Consider the following 21,775-nt stretch of genomic DNA (forward strand, 5'->3'; position numbering starts at 1 on the left):
GCGGGAAATGAAGGTGAACCAGGTGATTTCAAGTTTTTTCAACCGACAAATTAAAAAAAAGGGAAACACTTTCCACTTCCAAATTGCGCCAGAGACCAGAGGTACTACTTGGCCTCAATACAAAAGGCTAACGAGAAATATCTAAAGTAGTATCTTGTATAAACAACACGCTTAGATTACCTTGGACTAGAATGGTAAAGGTATCAGACGGTACCAGCTAAAACTAGTCACTTAGTTTGACTATAAAAGCAGCGCAGTCTCCGTCAACAAATCACAGAAACAAACAAACTTCAAAATGAACAAGGTAAGATTTAGTATAACACATCCACCTGCTAAATCAATTGCACATATATAATTCTATTGAATTTAAATCTAAAATTTGTGTTACCTGTTTTTGTACCTTAGGTGTTGATCAGTTTGGCTCTTCTCTTCTCCGTGGCTGCGGCTGCACCACAATTCCTCGGCGGTGGATTCAATAACGGATTCAACGGAGGATTCGGACCCGGCGTCGTAGGATTGCGTCCCGTTGGCGGTTTCGGTGGTTTGGGAGGTTTCGGTGGTCTCGGTGGTTTCGGTAAATACAAATTTAATTACAGTTTTTCTATTCATGGTAAAAACAAAACAAAAAATGTTATGTGATAATTTTTTTAACAAACAAGGCGGTGGCGGAAGTGGCGCCGGAGCTGGAACAGGATCTGCTAATCTTTTTGGAGCAAACGCAGCAGGAGTAAGTGATTACGGTTGTTATGGCATAACTTTTGGTGCATGTCTTTATGCTGTGGTTATTCTTTTAGGTCGGCACTTCTAGTGCCTTTAACGGTGGATTCGGCTCTGGAAGTGGAAGCGGTCTGGCTGGATCAAGCTTGTTCGGCGGAAATTTCGCATCCGGCACCGGCAACGGACAAAGTTTCGGCAAATAAGTAAATTTCAACCATTTTCATCGTGACAGACTATTTGTAAAGACTATACGCATGTTGTAAAAAATGTGGCGCTGAAAAATAAATTAATCAAACTCATTTTTTTAAGGTAATTCAATATTTTAATTTCCGACAATCATAACTTATAAGCTCCGGAAAGCTCATTTGCGGGCAAATAGGTATTTAACTAACAAAAATAGAATAAGATCAGAAATCAACATATAACAAACTCAATTACAACTAATATTTTGAAGTCTCGACGTAGTATGAAGGAGCAGAGGTGGTGTAGTATTTTGGGTCCTCTTTGTAGTACCCTGGAGCTGCGTACGTTGTGGTGTAATATTCCGCAGCCCTGTTGGTGTAAGTTGGCTCAGCGTAATACATGGGATCTGGAGTAGTGTAGTATTCAGCTTTCTTGGTGGTGTAGTAGGAGACAGTTGTATAGTACTCCGAAGCTGCTTTGGTGGTGTAGTACTTGGGGGCTTCAGTATAGTAGGTAGGGGATGCATAGGTCGTAGTGTAGTAAGGAGCCGGAGTTGTATAGTACTCGGGAGCCTTGGTGGTGTAGTAAGCAGCAGTGGTGTAGTACTTGGGAGCCTCGGTGTAGTACTTGGGAGCCTCGGTGTAGTAGCTGGGAGCAGCGTAGGTCGTAGTGCTGTAGTAAGGTGCCGGAGTAGTGTAGTATTCAGCTTTCTTGGTGGTGTAGTATTCTGGCGCCTTAGTGGTGTAGTAAGAGGCAGTTGTATAGTACTCGGCTGCTTTGGTGGTGTAATACTTGGGGGCCTCAGTGTAGTAAGAAGGAGCTGCATAAGTCGTAGTGTAGTAAGGAGCCGGAGTTGTGTAGTACTCAGGTGCCTTTGTGGTGTAGTAGGCAGCAGTGGTGTAGTATTCTGGAGACTTGGTGGTGTAGCTGGGAGCAGCGTAGTATTGAGGTGCTTCGGTGTAGTAAGTTGGCTCAACATAGTAAGATGGGGCAGCAGTGGGGTAGTAAGTCGGGGCTACGTAATACTTGGCAGCTTCAGTGGTGTAGTAAGGAGCAGCTGTAGTGGCGTAGCTTGGAGCTGAGTAATACTTCGGGGCCTCGGTGTAGTATTCAGGTGCCTTGGTGGTGTAGTACTTAGGAGCTTCGGTGTAGTAGCTAGGGGCTGCGTAGGTCGTAGTGTAGTACTCTGGAGCCTTGGTGGTGTAGTAGGAGGCAGTGATGTAGTACTCGGGAGCTTTAGTATAATAAACGGGCGCTTCAGTCTGGTAATAGCTCGGGGCAGCATAATACTTAGGGGCTTCGGTGTAGTAGCTTGGGGTGGCAGTTGTGTAGTACTTTGGTGCTTCGGTCTCGTAGTAGCTGGGAGCTGAGTAATATTGCGGAACCTCGGTGTAGTAAGTTGGCTCAACATAGTAAGATGGGGCAGCAGCGGTGTAGTAAGTTGGGGCAACGTAATACTTGGCAGCTTCAGTGGTGTAGTAAGGAGCAGCTGTAGTGGTGTAATTCGGAGCTGAATAATACTTCGGGGCCTCAGTGTAGTATTCAGGTGCCTTAGTGGTGTAGTACTTTGGGGCGTCGGTGTAGTAAGTTGTCTCTGCATAGTAAGACGGAGCAGCAGCAGTGGAGTAATAACTGGAATCACCGTAAGATTTGGTGTAGGCAGCTGCAGTTGTGGTGGTGTAATATTCAGGATCAGCCTTAGCGTAGTAAGTTGCAGTATAACTGGGAGCAGAGTAGCTTGGAGCAGAGTAGCTTGGAGCAGAGTAGTAACTGGGGACAGCCGTGGTGTAGTAGAGTGGATCAGCGTAATACGAAGGAGCAGCCGTGGTGTAGTAAGTTGGTGCTGCATAATACTTTGGGGCTACCGTGGTGTAGCTTGGAGCTGGGTTATACTTCGGGTCCTCCTTGTAGTAACTTGGAGCTGCTGTAGTTGTGGTGTAGTATTTTGGCGGATCAGCAGTGGTGTAGTACTTTGGCGGATCGGTGTAATATTCTGGAGCCTTGGTGTAGTAGCTTGGAGTCGTATACGCGGTGGTGGTGTAGTATGGCGCCGGAGTGGTGTAGTAGGATGAGCCCATTGGTCCACCCAAAGTCGACACAGCCATCAACAACGTGACGGCTAGTGGCAGCATGACACGACACGCATCTGTTTGAAAAAAACATTTCATTATTATACCATGTTTGCAAAAATTAATATCTTATTAAGGAGTCATATTAGCGCTCACATTTAGAAATTATAAAAGAATTTTCACAATCAAACTGAAAATGTAAAACATGGAATGACACAAACAAGGTAATGACACAATAAAACAAACGAGAATAAATGGCCAAAATCTTACTCATGATGATAGACACGTGGGAAGATTTTTAGATTCAGACGAATTCAGAACTGAAGTTGATCTGACGAAGGAACTGAATCGAATGATCAACTTGGAGCCAACCCTGAGCTTTTATAGGTCGGCTGCGAGTGTCATCCTGCGATCCCGCATGATGCAATCCACGCCCAGCGGCTGTCTCTGTGTCGGTTACGGTCAAGGTTACTTTTTCCTTACCCTACCTACTGACTTTTCTCAGACATTAGATTTCTCTGAAAAATAGGTTTTTGTATAAAATGTCACCACGCGTACCGGTAATTCATTTAATCCGCTTCGAAGAAATAACCTTGATTTCATTTTTTTTCTCTTACCTAAAAATGAATTGGGAAGACATTCAAGTTTTAACTTCCTTATTTGAATTTAAATTGGGTGAGATTTGTTTGATTGTGAATGACCTTGCATTTAAAATTATATTTTATGGTTCGATTCAGTCTAGTTTAAAGTGTATAACGTTTAATGTGAAGCTAGATTAAGGTGTATTGCCTACGGAAACCAAAGCGGATTTTGCCATTGGCTTATTTAACTGGTTATATTTTTTCAAAGTGACCATTTTCCAATATTCCTGTAGTGTGTTACGTCGCGATGTAACAATCGTCATATAGAGAAATGTAGAGCATCAACAAAACGAGGTCGAGAGAAAGATGGGCAAAGTCCTGTCTTGTTAGTGCTGAAAAGAGAAAAGAATGATCGGGTTCCTTATTTGTATATTGTCTTATTGGTTTTTATAACGGTACTCGCGCACTGCTAGCATGTATAAAAGTCTCTTCACTTCACAAGTGTATAAGAGTAGTGTATTGGAACTAGTTGTGTCTCAGTTGCATTCTAGTTCGCAACAAAAATCTATCGTTAACTCAGTACATCGATTCAACATAACTTGAATTAATTGCGGGTAAGTCGTTACCAAAAAAGTTTATTTGGAAAATCAGAAGCATTAATACTGAGCCCTCAGTTAGGTACTATAATTTCAAGCGCTAAAATTATTGACTATAAGCCCTACTGCAATCGTTTTCAATCGCCAATCAACTTAAATCGTCTTTAGTTTTTATCATATAATTATAATTTTAAAATTTTTCCAACAGAATGAAGACACTGAGCTTCGTCTTGTTATTAGCAGTGCTGGTATCGTTCTGTGATGCTGCCCAAAACGAGTTTGGTGATAACAAGGAATTGTTGCGTTATCCGAGAAATGTAGAAGCTACCTGGAAAAAGTTTATGGTAAGGAAATAAGAATCTAGAATGATGTAGCCTACTTCCGAAAATACTACGTTGGCATCGGCTGGTAAAATCAAAACAAAATTCCCCCCCATTTTATAAATTTCCATTTGAAGGGTCGTCTCCTGAAGAACATCAGAACTACTCGTGAAGCTGCAAAGCGCGAGTTGAATTTACCCAAAGCACCTTCGGCTGCCATCGACGAAAAGCAAGAAGAAGGCGTTGGTGTCGAGAACAACACCAAAAACAATGGTACCAAAGTGAATAGCCAAAGCTGTTCATCTATTTTCGGCTGTACGATCACGGCAACTGAAAACAGCACCGTTCATGTCGGCAACAGCAGTAGCAGCGTGGACAGTAGCAATAACAGCAGCAACAGCAACAGCTCCAACGGTAGTACGAGTACCTCAGGTGGAGGCGGCACTGCTACCAGCAATAATAGCAGCAGCAGCAGTAGCAGTAGCAGTGGCAAATAAAAAGTGAAATTATGTCAAGAAAGGGTTAAGGACATAATTTTCAATTTGTAACATAACCAATTTTTGTTAAACCTGAAAATGTTAAAATTTGAATACAAGTTATTGTAGAATAGGTCTGTCTGGTGCAGGCTATTCGACCATTGAATGGAACAAGAACAAAATATCGATTTAATTTACAATGATTATATTTTGGCGGGCAATCAAGTTCAACCAATAAATAATTAATATGAAAACAACAATGATCAATTAATATTTTCGAACTTCAGCGTATTGATTGGCTGTGGGGTAAGGCTTTGGGTCCTCTTTGTAATAGGCAGGAGTTGCGTAGGTTGTTGTGTAGTGCTCAGGAGCCTTGGTGTTGCTGTAATACTTTGGATTCTCGGTGTAGTAACTGGGAGCAGCATAGGTTGTGGTGTAGTACTCTTGCGCTTTGCTTGTGGTGTAATAGGAAGCCGCGGTGTAATACTCAGGTGCTTTCGTGGTGTAAATTGGATCAGCGTAGTAAGGTGCAGCAGTGGTGTAGTAATTTAGAGCTGGGCTATACTTGGCAGCTTCAGTGGTGTAGCTTGGAGCGGAGTAGTAGCTGGGGGCAGCTTTGGTGTAGTAAATGGGATCAACATAATAAGGAGCAGCAGTCGTGTAGTACTCTGGGGCAGTCTTGCTGGTGTAGTAAGTTGGTGCTGAATAGCACTTGGAGTGGGGAGCAACTGTGGTGTAGTATTCAGGATCAGCCTTAGCGTAGTAAGTTGCAGTATAACTGGGAGCAGAGTAGCTTGGAGCAGAGTAGCTTGGAGCAGAGTAGCTTGGAGCAGAGTAGCTTGGAGCAGAGTAGCTTGGAGCAGAGTAGTAACTGGGGACAGCAGGGGTGTAGTAACTTGGATGGACATCATACGAAGGAGCAGCAGTGGTGTAGTAAGTTGGTGCTGCGTAATTCTGTGGTGTTTCAGTGGTGTAGCTTGGAGCAGAGTAGTACTTCGGGTCCTCCTTGTAGTAACTTGGGGCTGCAGTAGTTGTGGTGTAGTACTTTGGCGGATCAGCAGTGGTGTAGTACTTTGGCGGATCGGCGGTGGTGTAGTAGGAAGAGCCGATTGGTCCACCCAAAGCCGAAACAGCCATCAACAACATCACGACTAATGACAACATGACACGATGCGCAACTGTTGGAAGGAAAAATTCATTAACATACAACGTAATTAAAACATTAACAAATATTCACAAGTAAATTAAAGATGAATAGCATGTTATGACATTATAAGAAAACGTTAAAACGAACATACAGTAAATGTTAGAAAATCTTACTCATAATGATAGACACGTGGAAAGATTTTTCAAGATTCAGACAAATTCAGAACTGAAGTTGATCTGACGAAGGAACTGAATCGAATGATCAACTTGGTGCCAACCCTGAGCTTTTATAGGTCGGCTGCGAGTGTCATCCTGCGATCCCGCTGAATGTAATCTACGCCCAGCGGCTCTTTTTGTGTGTCGGATACCGTCAAGGTTCTTTTTTCCTTACCCCACCTACTGACTTTTCTTAGGTAATAGATTTCTAAGAAAAAGATAATTTTTATCAAATATCGCCCGTAGCATTAATATTACAGCATATCGACAAAATTTTTCGATTGGCCTGTTACATAAAGATAGCTTACGAAGAATTTTCTTTTTGTCTTTTCTGTTTCAGTTTGAAGTTGTTTTCAAGGTTGTTTTTTTTTTCTTAATTTGATCAGACGTTTTTTTACTTGAAGAAAAGGTTGCAGTGGTAATTTACACAATAAGATATCTATTGAAATGAGGTTTTGAGACAGTTTTCTTAATCGATCATTTATTTATTTTTAATTGGATTTAATTTAAGTTAAAATTTGTGTTCTAAAGGAGCGGCCAAACGGAAGCATAATTTCAGACGGTGAAACATTTTAGGAGACTTCAGTTTTAACAAGAACTTAATAATAAGCAGGAGCCATGTACGAAGGAGCTTTGTATGCTGGTGGAGAATATGCTGGTGGAGTATAAGCAGGAGGAGTATAAGCCGGAGGAGTGTATGCAGGAGGAGTGTACGCTGGTGGTGTGTAAGCGGGAGGAGTGTATGCTGGTGGTGTGTATGCAGGAGGAGTGTACGCAGGAGGTGTGTACGCAGGAGCCATTGGTTTGTATCCGTAGCCTGGATTACCAGCCACCACTGCAACGGCAGCCAAGAAGCAAACGGCGAAATTGATCATCGACATCTACTCGGGAAAAAATCGACGAATTGATCAGTTAAAGATAAGCACAAAAATAAATTAAACATTATGATATAATACTATAATACAATTAATAATTACCTTTGACAGGAAAGTTGACAAGAAACGAATGTGAAGAAAGAGAGGAGATGCTGGATGACCAACAGGTTGAAGATATCGGAACTGACTGACAGCCAAAGTATTTATACTCTTTCGTCTTGTGTGCATGTTATTACTTTCATCTTTATGTGGCTAACAGAAGAAATCCAAGGTCGAACAGGGTGACAGTTAAGTGTTTTTTTAGCATTGAGGCGAATCCCAAAGGCTTACCGGACGTAGGCTATTCTATGCAGGATCTCCTGTCCGTAATCGATGGTGTGAATCAAAAACAATTCTGCTGAGAGCTACGGTATTTTGCTGTTTGCTTGCCTTTCTAGCAAACTATTATCCGTTAATCTTTGCACAGTGGGCATACGACTAGTAATAATTAAGAATTTTTCAGAAGAAATCAAACAATGTTCATTAGTTTATCTTTAAAAATTTGAAATGAGTTATTAGACTGACTTCAGAGAAACAGTGAATGCATTGTCGATCGACTGGCATGTTAATTATTTTTTTCCGTTAGGCTCAGTCATCAGTCAATGGTTTACAAAGTAAATTTTATTGAAATGTAACATCGAGCTAGTCATCTCTCTTGCCATTGGGACTCTTGAATTGATTGTCTCTTATTGAAGGGTTCATCGTCCCACGTTGATTTAAGCGCCTTTGATTCTCTGTTGCCAAACTGCTATTGAGTTCTTTGCATTGTAAAATAATATGTTTTTTTGTTATGTGGCATGTTTTGCTGATTTTATACCACCTTTCTTATTCCCAGAGGTCAACCAACTACTTATTTTATTTTATTGTAGGAAAACGAATAAATATTCATAGTAGTGTAATAAGAAATCTATTTGTGGCCAAATACGAAACATATAATTTAGATTACGATTTAACAATTTCGCAGTTGTGAAACTAATAAGAAGATTTTTTGTAATACGAAGGAGCTGGGGCCATGTAGGCTGGTGCTCTGTAAGCCGGAGGTGAATATGCTGGAGGAGAGTAAGCAGGAGGAGAATATGCTGGTGGTGAATAAGCTGGAGCCCTGTACGCCGGAGCCTTGTAGGCCGGTGCGGAGTAAGATGGAGCCATGTATGCAGGGGCCATGGGTTTGTACCCGTATCCTGGATTGCCAGCCACCATCACGACGACCGCAGCCAAGAAACAAACGGCGAAACTCATCATGGACATCTGGTCGTCAAAATTTCAAAAGGTCAATAACAATTAATAACATAATCTCTTATAGAAGGTTATAGAACAGTGAATAAAGATCTTTTTACCTTGGTGGGACTTTTTAAAACAAGATCTGAGATTGCAAGAAAGTGGAGTTGGGAAGCTAGAAGCTTGCTGATGTCGATGCTAAATCTTACTGGAGCCAAAAGTATTTATACTCTTCCCTTTGCATGTTCATTCAGACGTTTTGCGTGTTATTACCATCAAATATAGGCCATTTTACCGTTTCAAGATCAAGGTCACAGTCTGAAGCTATTGATATCCATAAAAGTGTGTGAATGGGTAATTGGCTGTGCGATTTTGACACATAGGTCAATGACACCATACTTACCAGGTACAACGACTTGATTTTCCGACTTAACTAAAGGTCATGACTGCATTGCTAGTTGCTTTTCAGCCTTTCAGGTCTAAGTAAAACCATGTCTTTTTTCTTAATATGAACAGATGTTAATCAGAGACCAAACATCATTTGCCAAGAATTCAACTGTATCAAATTTGACAATTCAAAGTTGATGATTAAAGTTAAAGAGTAAAAACCTAATACAATTATTTTTTTCGTTTAGATTTAATTAACAATTATTGTATTTGGGCTAACAATTAAGTCTATCCAATAAATAGTGAATAAGAGAAGAACAACTTATAAATTAGACTCCGATTAATATTTACGAACTTAGCGGCTGACTGTTGGATAAGATGTGGTGTAGTCTTTTAGGTCCTACTTGTAATAGGCAGGAGTTGCGTAGCTTGTTGTGTAATACTCGGCAGCCTTGGTGGTGTAGTACTTGGGAGCTTCGGTGTAGTAGCTGGGAGCGGCGTAGGTCGTCGTGTAGTAAGGTGCTGGAGTAGTGTAGTATTCATATTCAGCTTTCTTGGTGGTGTAGTAGGAGGCAGTTGAATAGTACTCAGCTGCTTTGGTGGTGTAGTACTTTGGGGCCTCAGTGTAGTAAGTAGGAGCTTCATAAGTCGTAGTGTAGTAAGGAGTTGTATAGTACTCTGGTGCCTTTGTAGTGTAGTATTCTGGAGCCTTGGTGGTATAATACTTGGGATCCTCGGGGTAGTAGCTTGGAGCTGCGTAGTATTTTGGGGCTTCCATCTCGTAGCTAGGGGCAGCGTAGTTTTGAGGTGCCTCGGTGTAGTAAGTTGGATCCGCATAGTAAGACGGGGCAGCAGAAGTGGGGTAGTAAGTTGGGGCTACGTAATACTTGGCAGCTTCAGTGGTGTAGTAAGGAGCAGCTGTAGTGGTGTAGCTTGGAGCTGAATAATACTTTGGAGCCTCGGTGTAGTATTCAGGTGCCTTGGTGGTGTAGTACTTGGGAGCTTCGGTGTAGTAGCTAGGGGCTGCGTAGGTCGTAGTGTAGTACTCTGGAGCCTTGGTGGTGTAGTAGGAGGCAGTGGTGTAGTACTCGGGAGCTTTAGTATAATAAACGGGCGCTTCAGTCTGGTAATAGCTCGGGGCAGCATAATACTTAGGGGCTTCGGTGTAGTAGCTTGGGGCGGCAGTTGTGTAGTACTTTGGTGCTTCGGTCTCGTAGTAGCTAGGAGCTGAGTAATATTGCGGAGCCTCGGTGTAGTAAGTTGGCTCAACATAGTAAGATGGGGCAGCAGCGGTGTAGTAAGTTGGGGCAACGTAATACTTGGCAGCCTCAGTGGTGTAGTAAGGAGCAGCTGTAGTGGTGTAATTCGGAGCTGAATAATACTTCGGGGCCTCAGTGTAGTATTCAGGTGCCTTAGTGGTGTAGTACTTTGGGGCGTCGGTGTAGTAAGTTGGCTCTGCATAGTAAGACGGAGCAGCAGCAGTGGAGTAGTAACTGGAATCACCGTAAGATTTGGTGTAGGCAGCTGCAGTTGTGGTGGTGTAATATTCAGGATCAGCCTTAGCGTAGTAAGTTGCAGAGTAGCTTGGAGCAGAGTAGTAACTGGGGACAGCCGTGGTGTAGTAGAGTGGATCAGCGTAATACGAAGGAGCAGACGTGGTGTAGTAAGTTGGTGCTGCATAAAACTTCGGGTCCTCCTTGTAGTAACTTGGAGCTGCAGTAGTTGTGGTGTAGTAATACTCTGGAGCCTTAGTGGTGTACTTTGGCGGATCAGCAGTGGTGTAGTATTCTGTAGCCTTGGTGTAATAGCTTGGAGTCGTATACGCGGTGGTGGTGTAGTATGGCGTCGGATAGGTGTAGTAGGATGAGCCCATTGGTCCACCCAAAGTCGACACAGCCATCAACAACGTGACGGCTAGTGACAGCAACATGACACGACACGCATCTGTTTGAAAAAAAAAAAAAATTTCATTATTACACCATGTTTGCAAAAATTAATATCTTATTAAGGAGTCATATTAGCGCTCACATTTAGAAATTATAAAAGAATTTTCACAATCAAACTGAAAATGTAAAACATGGAATGACACAAACAAGGTAATGACACAATAAAACAAACGAGAAGAAATGGCCAAAATCTTACTCATGATGATAGACACGTGGGAAGATTTTTCAAGATTCAGACGAATTCAGAACTGAAGTTGATCTGACGAAGGAACTGAATCGAATGATCAACTTGGTGCCAACCCTGAGCTTTTATAGGTCGGCTGCGAGCGTCATCCTGCGATCCCGCAAGATGCAATCCACGCCCAGCGGCTGTCTCTGTGTCGGTTACGATCAAGGTTCTATTTTCCTTACCCTACCTACTGACTTTCCAGACATAGAGTTTGCTTTTAGATTTCTTCTTTCGTCTTTATTTCCCAGCCAAATTTAATAGATTTCCTTGGTTTAATTTTAACACATTTATTTTCCTAAGAAAAGAAATAGAAGTGAGTAGAAGGATATTAATTAGTTAATGTAATTAAAGTTAATATTAAAGCCTAGCGTTTAGTCTGCTTCTGATCTAGTAAGTATCTGACCACGTGCTTAATTATTTTATTTTCAAATCGGTATTTCATATTTATCTGTCATGAGTCATGACAAGTGTACTTTATCTTGAATGTTCTGTTTCATGGCATGCGTCAGACGCGAAAAACGATGCATATATATTGCGTCGTACATTAATCAACAACTGGTCTATTACTTACTTATTGCTGTTTGCATTTAATTGGAACAGATTATTCAGCCTAATTAATGCGCCAATTGCCGCACTCAATGTTGCTCACCATCGCACTTGTGTTTAACTTATAGCTCTGTGTCGACTGTGTGCTCAATAAATAGCAGACAGGTGCAACAGCTAACCCTGGACACTGGCCATGGTGTACTATACGTACTTTAGTAATTGCTTATACTAGCTTCTGCATGGAAACCAAATCACAGTCTAGCTTCTTGTCATGCGCATTCTGATTACTCTACACTCTATATAAATCAATTGAGTTTAGCCTTATAGGCAATCAGTTTTCAACCACTCTTCAACCCATTTGGATCTTCAACGATCGAAACGCACTTCTTTTCTGCAAGGTATGTAGTTATGTCTTATTGCTTCATCACTGTTGTGTGCGTGTGCCATAGATTAAATATTTTATGATCTTGTTAATAGAATGGCGAAATTGAGCTTCGTCGTGTTACTAGCTGTACTGGTATCTTTCTGTGCTGCCCAAAACAACGAGATTGGTAATAATAAGGAATTGCTTGGTTATCCTAAAAACGCAGCAGTTAACTGGGACAAGTTTATGGTAAGGGAAACGTAATTTTTTTTAAATCTTTTGCAATTAATATTCATATGTGTTGCAAATGCTATCAATGGAATAAAATTTCAATCACTAAGGTTCGCTTGTTGCGCGAGTTGAATTTACCCCAAGAACCTTCACCTTCTATCGACGAAAAGCAAGACCAAGGCGCTGGTATAGAAGATGTCGTTAAAGCTAACGGTGATAAGGCAAGCCAAAGCTGCAGTTCCACCACGGGCTGTACCGCCACCGCAAGTGAAACCAACACCAGTAGCAGTGGCAGCAGCACTGGCACCAGCAGTACCAGTACTGGAACAAGCAGCAGTAGCAGTAATGGATCAAGTAGCAGTACCAGCACTGGAACTGGCAGTAGTTCAAGTAGCAGCAGTAGCGGTAGCAGCAGTAGTGGCAGTAGCAGCAGCAGTAGTAGCAGCAGTGGCTAAATGTGAATGAGCAAAACCCTACATATAGGATATGGTCGTCACTTACCAAAATAAATTGGCCATTTGATTGACAATATTTTTTAATGATTTTATTCAGTTTGAAAATGTGAAAATTGAAATTGAATAATGGGAGTACACTGCAAAAGAATATTTTTGTTGAATGACACTTAAACAAAATAGTATAAATAATTACGTGATTTTAATAAGATGATTTTTGAAATTAGTTTCTAATATGCAAATTCCTACGGTCTTCAGTTTTTCAACAGAAGCTCTCGTATGGTTGACCGAAAAAGAAATTCAAATTCACAAGCAATAAATTTAGTAACCATTGATATATTGATATGAGAAACGATTTGCGGATAAATACTAACGATGAGATAACATCGTCGGCTATTTCGAAAATAAGATATTTTAAAAAGGAACAGTTGTTGAGAAGTAGAGAGGAATCTCGCCGTCGGGAAAACCGGGACTATTGGCATCGTATTTCTTCGTTTCGGTGTAGTAAGTCGGTGCGGAGTAAGTAGAAGAAAGAGGCGCCTCAGTTTCGTAATAATTCGGTGCCAAAAAGTCCTTGGGAGCCTCGGCGAAGTAACTTGGAGTCCTATTAGCGCCGTCATCAGCTGTTGTGTCGATGGACACATCTCGACTGTGCCGGTGGCGCAACAAACGGCGAACCGGTTCCCAATCCTCTTTCGACGAGCGCGATATAGAGCTGGAGTGAACGCGTGGGTAGGTATACTCGTAGGTAGTCACCTCATAATGAGCAGCATACATCTTGTAGTACATTGACGGCTCGTAGGCATCTGAATCTTCCATTGTACCAACGTACATCGCTCCGGCGGAAGCAACGAAAATCGTAAATGCAAAAATCACCCACATAACGAACGAATCTATCAAGAAATGAATTACAATTAAACAAAGAATATTACATAACATAAATAACATAAATGAATTCCAACGAATAAACAAATTGAGACAATAGTAGCTCGCTTACTTTAAAATGGATAACGAAACAAAGTTTAGGATCAGCAACAATGACAGGCTTTTTCGTGTACAACTTGCCAAAAAGCCAGGCCAACGTCAACTGATACACGAAAGCCTTTCTCGCCGAGCTTTTATAGGCCGTCACCACGTGATCTGTAACTTTACCGAACCAGACAAAATGGTCTGACAAGGTCAACCCGATTGAGACAGATTTCCAAATGCTTTTTAGCTGTCATAACTTTTAAAAAATCAAACAACAATTCACTTCCGAATACAGCATTTTTTATTGGCTATCGACTGATACCAAAATTTACCTGAAAATCAATACACATTGTTCATGGCGTTAAAATTTTAATGATATCAGGTGTGTGATTTGATTGAATTTCGCGTCGAACGAGTATGTCTACCCATCCCCCGTTACGTCATCGCCTTCAGGCCAATATCATTAGTTCTCGGAATGACAGGTCGAAACGTGGCCTTGAAAAACCGTCGGTTATAAAAGGTCGCTTGATCAGTTCTTACCTGGTCTCCACACGCACCGCACTTCTAGTCCAGCCTTTCCTTCGAAATGTGTAAGTTTTTATTTAATTACTTTAAATCGGAAGTTTTTTTTTTTAATTTATGAATTTTTGTTAAAAATTAGGTAACGCTATTTTGTACGCGTTGTTGGCTGGCGTTTGTTTTTCGGCTCATTTACTGCGGGGCGTTGGGTCGTTGCCAGTACCGACGACGACCAGCACGGAAAGTCCGCCGATTTCGCCCGCAGTTTCTTCAGATGCAGACACTGACGAATCGACAGCGGAGGCTTCACGGGAAGTTTCTTATTACACCGCTGTGGCTTCAACGTCCCGTCAGGATAGTCCCGGCAGCAGCCGCATGTTCACCGTAACGGCCATTTTCAAAAAGCCGGCGCCTTCGCCGGAATCTGACGATTCCTCGACCGACGAACAACCCACCGACCCCAATTTGCCTCTTTCATCTGCTGTGGTCTCTTCGTCGACGGCCGAGGAGAGCTGCTCGTCGGGAGTTGTCCAACGGGGCCCGTGCCGCAAGAGGTCCGCTTCCACCGAACGAATGTCCAAAGAGGTCCTGGATTTTTACACGCCTGGCGCTAAAAGGAGTTTGAGGGAAGCGAATCCTTCGTCCGAAAATTGGGCTGTTCCGAATCTCGAAAAATCGCCCGGCCACAATGAAACCTCGTCCGCAGCCAACAGCCAGTCACGCCGGTCCAGTCATTCACGTGATTCAGACAGTCCTTCGCCCGAGAGTTCGAATAAAGAAGCTTCCTCCGCTTCCAAATCGTCCAGTGATTCATCATCCACCGATAAAAGCCAACCGGGAACGCCCATGTGATCTAATCAAGATGGAAGACAGTTCCTACAAGTATAAAAGCATCTCTTCTTCTTCATAAAAAAATTGCCTACCTGTTTTGGATTGTTGATGTATTTTTGCACTTATGTGGATCGTCGAAAGTTATTGATTTATTTGTGGAGCCTGCGATGATACCTGTAACGCATGAATTCTTATTTTCTAGCTTACAATTTTTAATAGTAATACATCTATTTTCTCAAACTAAACTATGGTGTTGATCTAAATTTTTTACTTGGCAGTGATTGCAATAATGCATTTTGAAAGATATATGCAAATGACGTAATCTTGGGTGTTAAGGTAAGGCTGTCGAAATCAAAGTTTTCCTTTGTTGAAGGGAATAAGTTAAGAATTGTAAATAAAAAAAGCACTTGAACATGTAAAAAAAAAATAGTAAAATAATGAATCAATTGAAAGAAGATACAATTTAGTTGTCCCAGATTTTTTAAAACTTTCACATTTTAAATGATTGCAAAATTTCGCTTGGATTTTAAGAGCAATTTTTCGGAATAAAATGAAACAGGGTACTTACAAGCACAAGCAGAGCATAGCTGCTTATAGTTCCAGATACTTTTAACACCTTCACCTTTCCAGCCAATAAACTTGAGTGATTTTGACAAGCATCTACGCGCTACCAAATGCTGAAAAAGGGTATGACAAGTTGACTAAAGACAGAACAAGATGTTTTGTTGTTTAACCAAGGCAATAAATAATGTATTCAACATCTGATTAAGAAAATATTTCCATGCCAAATGACTAGTAAACAAGTAAATGTGGCAGAATATAGAAGGCATCACGTAAGAGGAACACCATTTCACAAATAAACAAGACTTTTTATAATGACATCTATTAAAATAAAAATATTTAATCAACATGCTCATCAATAACGAGGTTGCGAATAATATTTCGAAGGTTCACCGTAGTACTCGGGTGCCTTAGTGGTGTACTTCGGAGCCTCGGTGTAATATTCTACCTTTTTCGTCGTGTAATATTCGGCCGCCTTGGTGGTGTAGTAGGAGGCAGTGGTGTAGTATTCTGGAGCCTTGGTGGTGTAGTATTTGGGGGCTTCAGTAGCGTAGTATTTGGGGGCCTCAGTAGCGTAGTATTCAGCAGCCTTGGTGGTGTAGTATTCAGCGGCTTTGGTGGTGTAGTATTCAGCGGCTTTGGTGGTGTAGTATTCAGCGGCTTTGGTGGTGTAGTACTCGGGAGCTTTGGTGGTGTAGTACTCGGGAGCTTTGGTGGTGTAGTACTCGGGAGCTTTGGTGGTGTAGTACTCGGGAGCTTTGGTGGTGTAGTACTCGGGAGCTTTGGTGGTGTAGTACTCGGGAGCTTTGGTGGTGTAGTACTCGGGAGCTTTGGTGGTGTAGTACTCGGGAGCTTTGGTGGTGTAGTATTCAGCGGCTTTGGTGGTGTAGTACTCCGGAGCTTTGGTAACGTAGTATTCAGCTGCCTTGGTGGTATAGTACTCGGGAGACTTGGTGGTGTAGTACTCGACGGCCCTAGGAATGTGGAACTCAGGAACCATGGAAGCAGAGTAGTATTTGTGAGGCCTGGCGTGCATAAACCTGTTGCCGCGATCTTGATGTCCAAAAGCTGTGGAGTAGTAGGCAGGAGTTTCGGCATCGTAATAGCTGGAAGGCGAGTAATAAGCGGGAGCTTGGGCGTAGTAATTCGGCTGGACATACGAAGAGTAGTAACGGGAATCAAAATAGTAAGACGGGGCAACTGTGGTGTAATAATTCTGAGCAGAATATTTCGGCGCCTCGGTGTAGTAAGTCGGCTCAGAGTACGAAGGGTAGTATGCTGGAGCTGCAGTTTCATGGTGGCTCACGGCTGAATAGTGATTCGGAGCTTCAGTGTAGTACGTCGGTTCGACATGATAAGAAGGAGCAGCGGTGGTGTAGTAAGTTGGGGCTACGTAATACTTAGCCTCTTCAGTGGTGTAGTAAGGAGCCGCTGTGGTGGTGTAGCTCGATGCGGAGTAGTACTTGGGGGCCTCAGTGTAGTAGCTTGGAGCGGCGTACGTCGTGGTGTAGTACTCTGGCGCTTCAGTGTAGTAAACTCCCTCAGAATAGGTGTAGTGATCTGGAACGGCGGTCTCGTAATGGCTCAGGGCTGAGTAGTATTGAGGTGCCTCGGTGTAATAAGTAGGCTCTGCGTAGTAAGTTGGGGCAGCTGTGGTGTAGTAAGTTGGGGCAACGTGATACTTAGCACCTTCAGTGGTGTAGCTTGGAGCAGAGTAGTACTTCGCGGCCTCAGTGTAGTATTCAGGAGCCTTGGTGGTGTAGTAAGCAACAGTGGTGTAGTATTCAGGAGCCTTGGTGGTGTAGTATTCAGGAGCCTTGGTGGTGTAGTATTCAGGAGCCTTGGTGGTGTAGTAAGCAGCAGTGGTGTAGTATTCGGGAGCCTTGGTGGTGTAGTAAGCAGCAGTGGTGTAGTATTCTGGAGCCTTGGTGGTGTAGTAAGCAGCAGTGGTGTAGTATTCTGGAGCCTTGGTGGTGTAGTAAGCAGCAGTGGTGTAGTATTCGGGAGCCTTGGTGGTGTAGTAGGATGCAGCAGTGGTGTAGTACTCGGGAGCCTTGGTGGTGTAGTAGGATGCAGCAGTGTAGTACTCCGGGGCCTTGGTGGTGTAATACTTTGGAGGCTCGGTGTAGTACTCAGGGGCCTTTGTCGTGTAGTAGGATGCCGTTGTGTAATATTCCGGAGCTTTTGTGGTGTAGTACTTTGGAGCCTCGGTGGCGTACTCTGCTTTCTTGGGGACGTAAACAGGAGACGGGCCCACAGGTCCTCCCTTGGTCGATCCAGCCATCATCGATGCAACCGCCAACAGCAGCATGACGCCGTAGTTAGCTAATGAACGCATTAAAAAGCCGTATCAACACTTGTCGTTCACACAAATTATCGAGTAAAACTTTTTTTTTAAACATAACTTTTTAAAAACAAGTGAGACTTGCAAACAAGAAATTAAAGTTAAAGACTGAACTACAATTAAAGTTATATGATTACCCATAATAGCGAGCTGAAAGTACTCTAGATGATACAGCGGATAACAAACTGAAGTCCTGCTGGTGATGTCGTGTGGAGGAGACACACTCGACTGATTCTGATACTCTCTTTCTCCCTTTTTATATGTCTCCAATAAAGCACAGTATCCGTCTGAAGCGGGAAAAAACGGCCTTGGGCATGCTTTAGGCTATTCACGTGCGACGTATGAGGTAAGAGTCTAGATTTTCTAACCCTACCTCTAGGGCGTGACGTAATTGGCTGTGGGCGTCACCGTTGGTTCGTTCTCATTGATCTTTTGATGTATTGGAAATTTACATCTGGCATTGTGGCCTACGGTGGAGAACTTTATGAAATTAAATCTAATGACATAATAACTGGTCTGTTTCGCTTGTCGAATCATCTGGCCAAATTGTTTTATTGTATACGCGTTAAGGTTTTGTAAGATGGCCACAGACTTAAGACGATGAACGCGTTATTTTTAATTAGATTGGATTATACAAAAAGCGGAAAGATGTGTATGCTTGTTAGATTGCTGAAGTATATGTGTATTTGTGTGATAAGCAAGAAAAATCTAATGATTAAAGACATATAATTGGGCAGAGATTGACAGATCAATTACTGCTGAAATATGGAATAGAGTTCTAGATTGTATTTCTATCTAATTGTTTTCAAATCATTAAAAAACAAAGTTTAGCTTGACACTAACTCAGACTAGACTATTTGAGTCTTTTCTTTAAAAGGGTGTGTCCTTGCGACAGTTGGAATTGGATTGGTTTGGGAAATCGCACGTTGGATAATAATAGCTGTCCTCGCCAACAGTCCAGTACAATCCGTCGGGGCATTTCATACGAATCGGAACACCATCGGAGCATTGATGATAATATCTGAGATTTCACAAATTTCGCTCTATTGTTATGAAGACAAATAATTGGGATAAAGTTGATTTTCTCTACATACCCACAGTAATATGCGTCAGACAGGAAAACTGTATTGTAACTAAATTCTGGACATGTTCCGACGGGAGTTGGCAATGGCGCCTCTCCTGGATGTCCCATATTTCTTTCAAGTTGCGGAAGAGCGGAGCAGCTAACAATAACTGCAACCAAGAGGTAACCCCAAGCTAAATCGATTCTCATTTCCAAAATTTGGTTTTATTACTGTTCAAATGTCTATTTCAAATTAAAAAAAGGTTTGTATGTATTGAGACTGAAATTTGAATAATAAAAGAAAACAAAACTTACCTTTTTCAACAATTGACGAGAAAGTAACTGCTGGAATACTGTCTTCGTGCTAATGTTTTATATAAAAAAATTCTTATCAATTAAATATGTTGCAATGTTTGACTCGTTTATAGCTGGCATTGCTAAGCCAAAGCAAGTCTTATGTTGAATTGAGAAAGAATGACGTCACAAAAGCAGTAAATTTCTTTCTTAAAACGACTACCGCACTAAAGGAGGGCGCACAAATAAAGAATTGGACTGCATCGTCGTCTTGCTGCGCCAGTTTGATCGGTCGTATCATATCACTATCTTACTTACGCGTGCCGCTGCTAGCCCCATCTTTCTGGCGATATATTACGTTACTCCGGTAGATTAGTACATTACAACCTATAGGCTGTCCCGCGAGTTGCAACATCAAAGCTTTTCACTCAGTTAACTAAATCGAACAAAACCGTTTGGGGCGCTTTAGGAAAGAATGGGGGATATAATCTTGAGTATAAAATTCCAATTGAGATTCCAACACAGTATTAGCAAACGTAATTTTGTATTTCTTTTATATTGTGCTTTTAAACTCTTCCAATAATTTCTCAAGATGCCGTAAACATTAAACACCAATAAAAACTAACGCAACACGACATTTGAGTGAACAATGCAATGAGCTGGATAATTAAATACGCTGATTTTTAGAGCGAAATGACTAATAAATAAATGGATTCTCTTTACATGAAATATTAACAACATCTAGTATGCTGGCGCAGAATAATATTTGGGAGCTTCGGTGTAGTACTCGGTTTTCTTGGTTGTGTAGTACTCAGGTGCCTTTGTGGTGTAGTAGGAAGCCGTGGTGTAGTACTCGGGAGCCTTGGTGGTGTAGTACTTAGGAGCCTCGGTGTAGTAGCTGGGAGCGGCGTAGTACTGAGGTGCTTCGGTGTAGTAAGTTGGCTCAACATAGTAAGATGGGGCAGCAGCGGTGTAGTAAGTTGGGGCTACGTAATACTTAGCAGCTTCAGTGGGGTAGTAAGGGGCAGCTGTAGTGGTGTAGGTTGGAGCCGAATAATACTTTGGGGCCTCTGTGTAGTAGCTAGGGGCTGCGTAGGTCGTAGTATAGTACTCTGGAGCCTTGGTGGTGTAGTAGGGGGCAGTTGTGTAGTACTCGGCGGCTTTTGTGGTGTAGTAGGAAGCAGTGGTGTAGTACTCGGGAGCTTTAGTATAATAAACGGGCGCTTCAGTCTGGTAATAGCTCGGGGCAGCATAATACTTAGGGGCTTCGGTGTAGTAGCTTGGGGCGGCAGTTGTGTAGTACTTTGGTGCCTCGGTTTCGTAGTAGCTGGGAGCTGAGTAATACTGCGGAGCCTCGGTGTAGTAAGTTGGCTCAACATAGTAAGACGGAGCAGCAGCGGTGTAGTAAGTTGGGGCTACGTAATACTTAGCAGCTTCAGTGGTGTAGTAAGGAGCCGCTGTGGTGGTGTAGCTTGGAGCCGGGTAGTACTTTGGAGCCTCAGTGTAGTATTCAGGTGCCTTGGTGGTGTAGTACTTGGGAGCGTCGGTATAGTAGCTGGGAGCTGCGTAGGTCGTGGTGTAGTAAGGCGCCGGTGTTGTGTAGTACTCGGGTGCCTTGGTGGTGTAGTACTTTGGAGCCTCGGTGTAATAACTAGGAGGCGCATACGTTGTGGTGTAGTAATTTGGAGCCTCGGTGGTGTAATACTTCGGAGCCTCGGTGTAGTAGCTAGGGGCAGCGTAGGTTGTTGTGTAGTACTCGACCTTCTTTGTGGTGTAATACTCGGGCGCCTTTGTTGTATAGTAGGAAGCCGTGGTGTAGTACTCGGTAGCTTTGGTGGTGTAGTACTTCGGGGCCTCGGTGTAATAGGTAGGAGCTGCATACGTCGTGGTGTAGTACTCTGGCGCTTTAGTGGTGTAGTACTTCGGGGCCTCAGTGTAGTAGCTGGGAGCAGCGTAAGTCGTCGTGTAGTATTCAGCTTTCTTGGTGGTGTGGTACTCTTTCGTTGTTGTGGTCTGGTAATAGCTACTTGATGCAGAAGATGAGCCCATTGGTCCACCCTTAGTAGATCCAGCCAGCATCGAGACAACAGCTAGCAGCAACGTGATGGCAAAGTTAGCTGATGATAAAAATTGTAAAGTTAATCAAAGTGTCAAAAGAATTATTTCAAAGTGATCTCGTAAATCATTTTAGTACATTAAACACGATACTATGGGAGTTAAAAAAACATTACTGAAACTTTCAAAACACATTTAAGTAACAAGTTATAAAACAAAATAAATGAAGAATTTATACCCATGGCAACAGGTTGAAATTTGATGGCACAGTAAATGACAGATAGACTAAGTGCTCCTGTTGACGTGTCGAAAAGGCGAACTCGACTGATTTCAATAGCCTCTACTCCCGTCTTTTATACCCCAACATTACCCCAAAATTCGCGCCGCTGGCGTGATTTTCTTTATGATGATGAAAGAATCAAGATTCTAACTCCTCCCCTTTTTCATGCCACACAATCAATAAAGCAGATTATTTTTCATTGTAAGAATCCTGTTATAGATAACAATTAAATATTTCTGCAATTAAAATTTACAAAATAAATATTAAT

The 21,775-nt window shown here is 42.3% G+C and overlaps 8 protein-coding genes and 3 long non-coding RNA genes across 12 annotated transcripts; 4 read left to right on the plus strand and 7 right to left on the minus strand.

The window, feature by feature from the left end:
- The first annotated feature begins 198 nt into the window (after positions 1-198).
- On the plus strand, positions 199-1,016 carry LOC124202070 (glycine-rich protein 5-like). Of its 2 annotated transcripts, none has more exons than XM_046598344.1 (4): positions 199-304; positions 406-574; positions 660-727; positions 795-1,016. In XM_046598344.1, exons 1-4 carry the CDS (start codon positions 296-298, stop codon positions 918-920), a joined length of 372 nt encoding a protein of 123 aa, XP_046454300.1. In that variant the 5' UTR covers positions 199-295; the 3' UTR covers positions 921-1,016. The 2 variants fall into 2 exon arrangements, with proteins under 2 accessions (XP_046454300.1, XP_046454301.1); XM_046598345.1 differs by having other exon boundaries at positions 406-565.
- Positions 1,017-21,616, minus strand: LOC124202041 (extensin-2-like). Its single transcript, XM_046598307.1, has 3 exons — positions 21,466-21,616; positions 20,233-21,289; positions 1,017-2,034 (listed from the first exon to the last, which is right to left on the minus strand). Exons 1-3 carry the CDS (start codon positions 21,467-21,469, stop codon positions 1,158-1,160), a joined length of 1,938 nt encoding a protein of 645 aa, XP_046454263.1. The 5' UTR covers positions 21,470-21,616; the 3' UTR covers positions 1,017-1,157.
- On the plus strand, positions 4,038-6,003 carry LOC124202064 (nuclear transcription factor Y subunit alpha-like). The gene is made up of 3 exons (XM_046598338.1): positions 4,038-4,164; positions 4,355-4,490; positions 4,604-6,003. The coding sequence occupies exons 2-3, from the start codon at positions 4,356-4,358 to the stop codon at positions 4,961-4,963; spliced, it is 495 nt and encodes a 164-aa protein (XP_046454294.1). The 5' UTR covers positions 4,038-4,164; position 4,355; the 3' UTR covers positions 4,964-6,003.
- LOC124202057 (DNA-directed RNA polymerase II subunit RPB1-like) lies at positions 5,131-6,377 on the minus strand. Its single transcript, XM_046598328.1, has 2 exons — positions 6,263-6,377; positions 5,131-6,120 (listed from the first exon to the last, which is right to left on the minus strand). Exons 1-2 carry the CDS (start codon positions 6,264-6,266, stop codon positions 5,210-5,212), a joined length of 915 nt encoding a protein of 304 aa, XP_046454284.1. The 5' UTR covers positions 6,267-6,377; the 3' UTR covers positions 5,131-5,209.
- Positions 6,668-7,388, minus strand: LOC124202078. The gene is made up of 2 exons (XR_006877897.1): positions 7,282-7,388; positions 6,668-7,185 (listed from the first exon to the last, which is right to left on the minus strand). It is a non-coding gene; the product is annotated as an uncharacterized LOC124202078 (long non-coding RNA).
- Positions 9,073-11,066, minus strand: LOC124202043 (extensin-2-like). The gene is made up of 2 exons (XM_046598310.1): positions 10,966-11,066; positions 9,073-10,767 (listed from the first exon to the last, which is right to left on the minus strand). Exons 1-2 carry the CDS (start codon positions 10,967-10,969, stop codon positions 9,224-9,226), a joined length of 1,548 nt encoding a protein of 515 aa, XP_046454266.1. The 5' UTR covers positions 10,970-11,066; the 3' UTR covers positions 9,073-9,223.
- LOC124202065 (uncharacterized protein DDB_G0271670-like) lies at positions 11,654-12,665 on the plus strand. The gene is made up of 3 exons (XM_046598339.1): positions 11,654-11,942; positions 12,022-12,157; positions 12,250-12,665. Exons 2-3 carry the CDS (start codon positions 12,023-12,025, stop codon positions 12,592-12,594), a joined length of 480 nt encoding a protein of 159 aa, XP_046454295.1. The 5' UTR covers positions 11,654-11,942; position 12,022; the 3' UTR covers positions 12,595-12,665.
- Positions 12,908-13,791, minus strand: LOC124202074. Its single transcript, XR_006877891.1, has 2 exons — positions 13,589-13,791; positions 12,908-13,484 (listed from the first exon to the last, which is right to left on the minus strand). It is a non-coding gene; the product is annotated as an uncharacterized LOC124202074 (long non-coding RNA).
- Positions 14,041-15,155, plus strand: LOC124202058 (endochitinase A1-like). Its single transcript, XM_046598330.1, has 2 exons — positions 14,041-14,150; positions 14,222-15,155. The coding sequence occupies exons 1-2, from the start codon at positions 14,147-14,149 to the stop codon at positions 14,929-14,931; spliced, it is 714 nt and encodes a 237-aa protein (XP_046454286.1). The 5' UTR covers positions 14,041-14,146; the 3' UTR covers positions 14,932-15,155.
- On the minus strand, positions 15,631-18,078 carry LOC124202040 (extensin-2-like). Its single transcript, XM_046598306.1, has 2 exons — positions 17,953-18,078; positions 15,631-17,796 (listed from the first exon to the last, which is right to left on the minus strand). Exons 1-2 carry the CDS (start codon positions 17,954-17,956, stop codon positions 15,827-15,829), a joined length of 1,974 nt encoding a protein of 657 aa, XP_046454262.1. The 5' UTR covers positions 17,957-18,078; the 3' UTR covers positions 15,631-15,826.
- LOC124202073 lies at positions 18,477-19,300 on the minus strand. The gene is made up of 3 exons (XR_006877890.1): positions 19,194-19,300; positions 18,910-19,121; positions 18,477-18,836 (listed from the first exon to the last, which is right to left on the minus strand). It is a non-coding gene; the product is annotated as an uncharacterized LOC124202073 (long non-coding RNA).
- Positions 21,617-21,775: the final 159 nt, after the last annotated feature.

Source organism: Daphnia pulex, chromosome 9, assembly GCF_021134715.1.
Source record: "Daphnia pulex isolate KAP4 chromosome 9, ASM2113471v1".
In the NCBI taxonomy this organism is placed as follows: Eukaryota; Metazoa; Arthropoda; class Branchiopoda; order Diplostraca; family Daphniidae; genus Daphnia; species Daphnia pulex.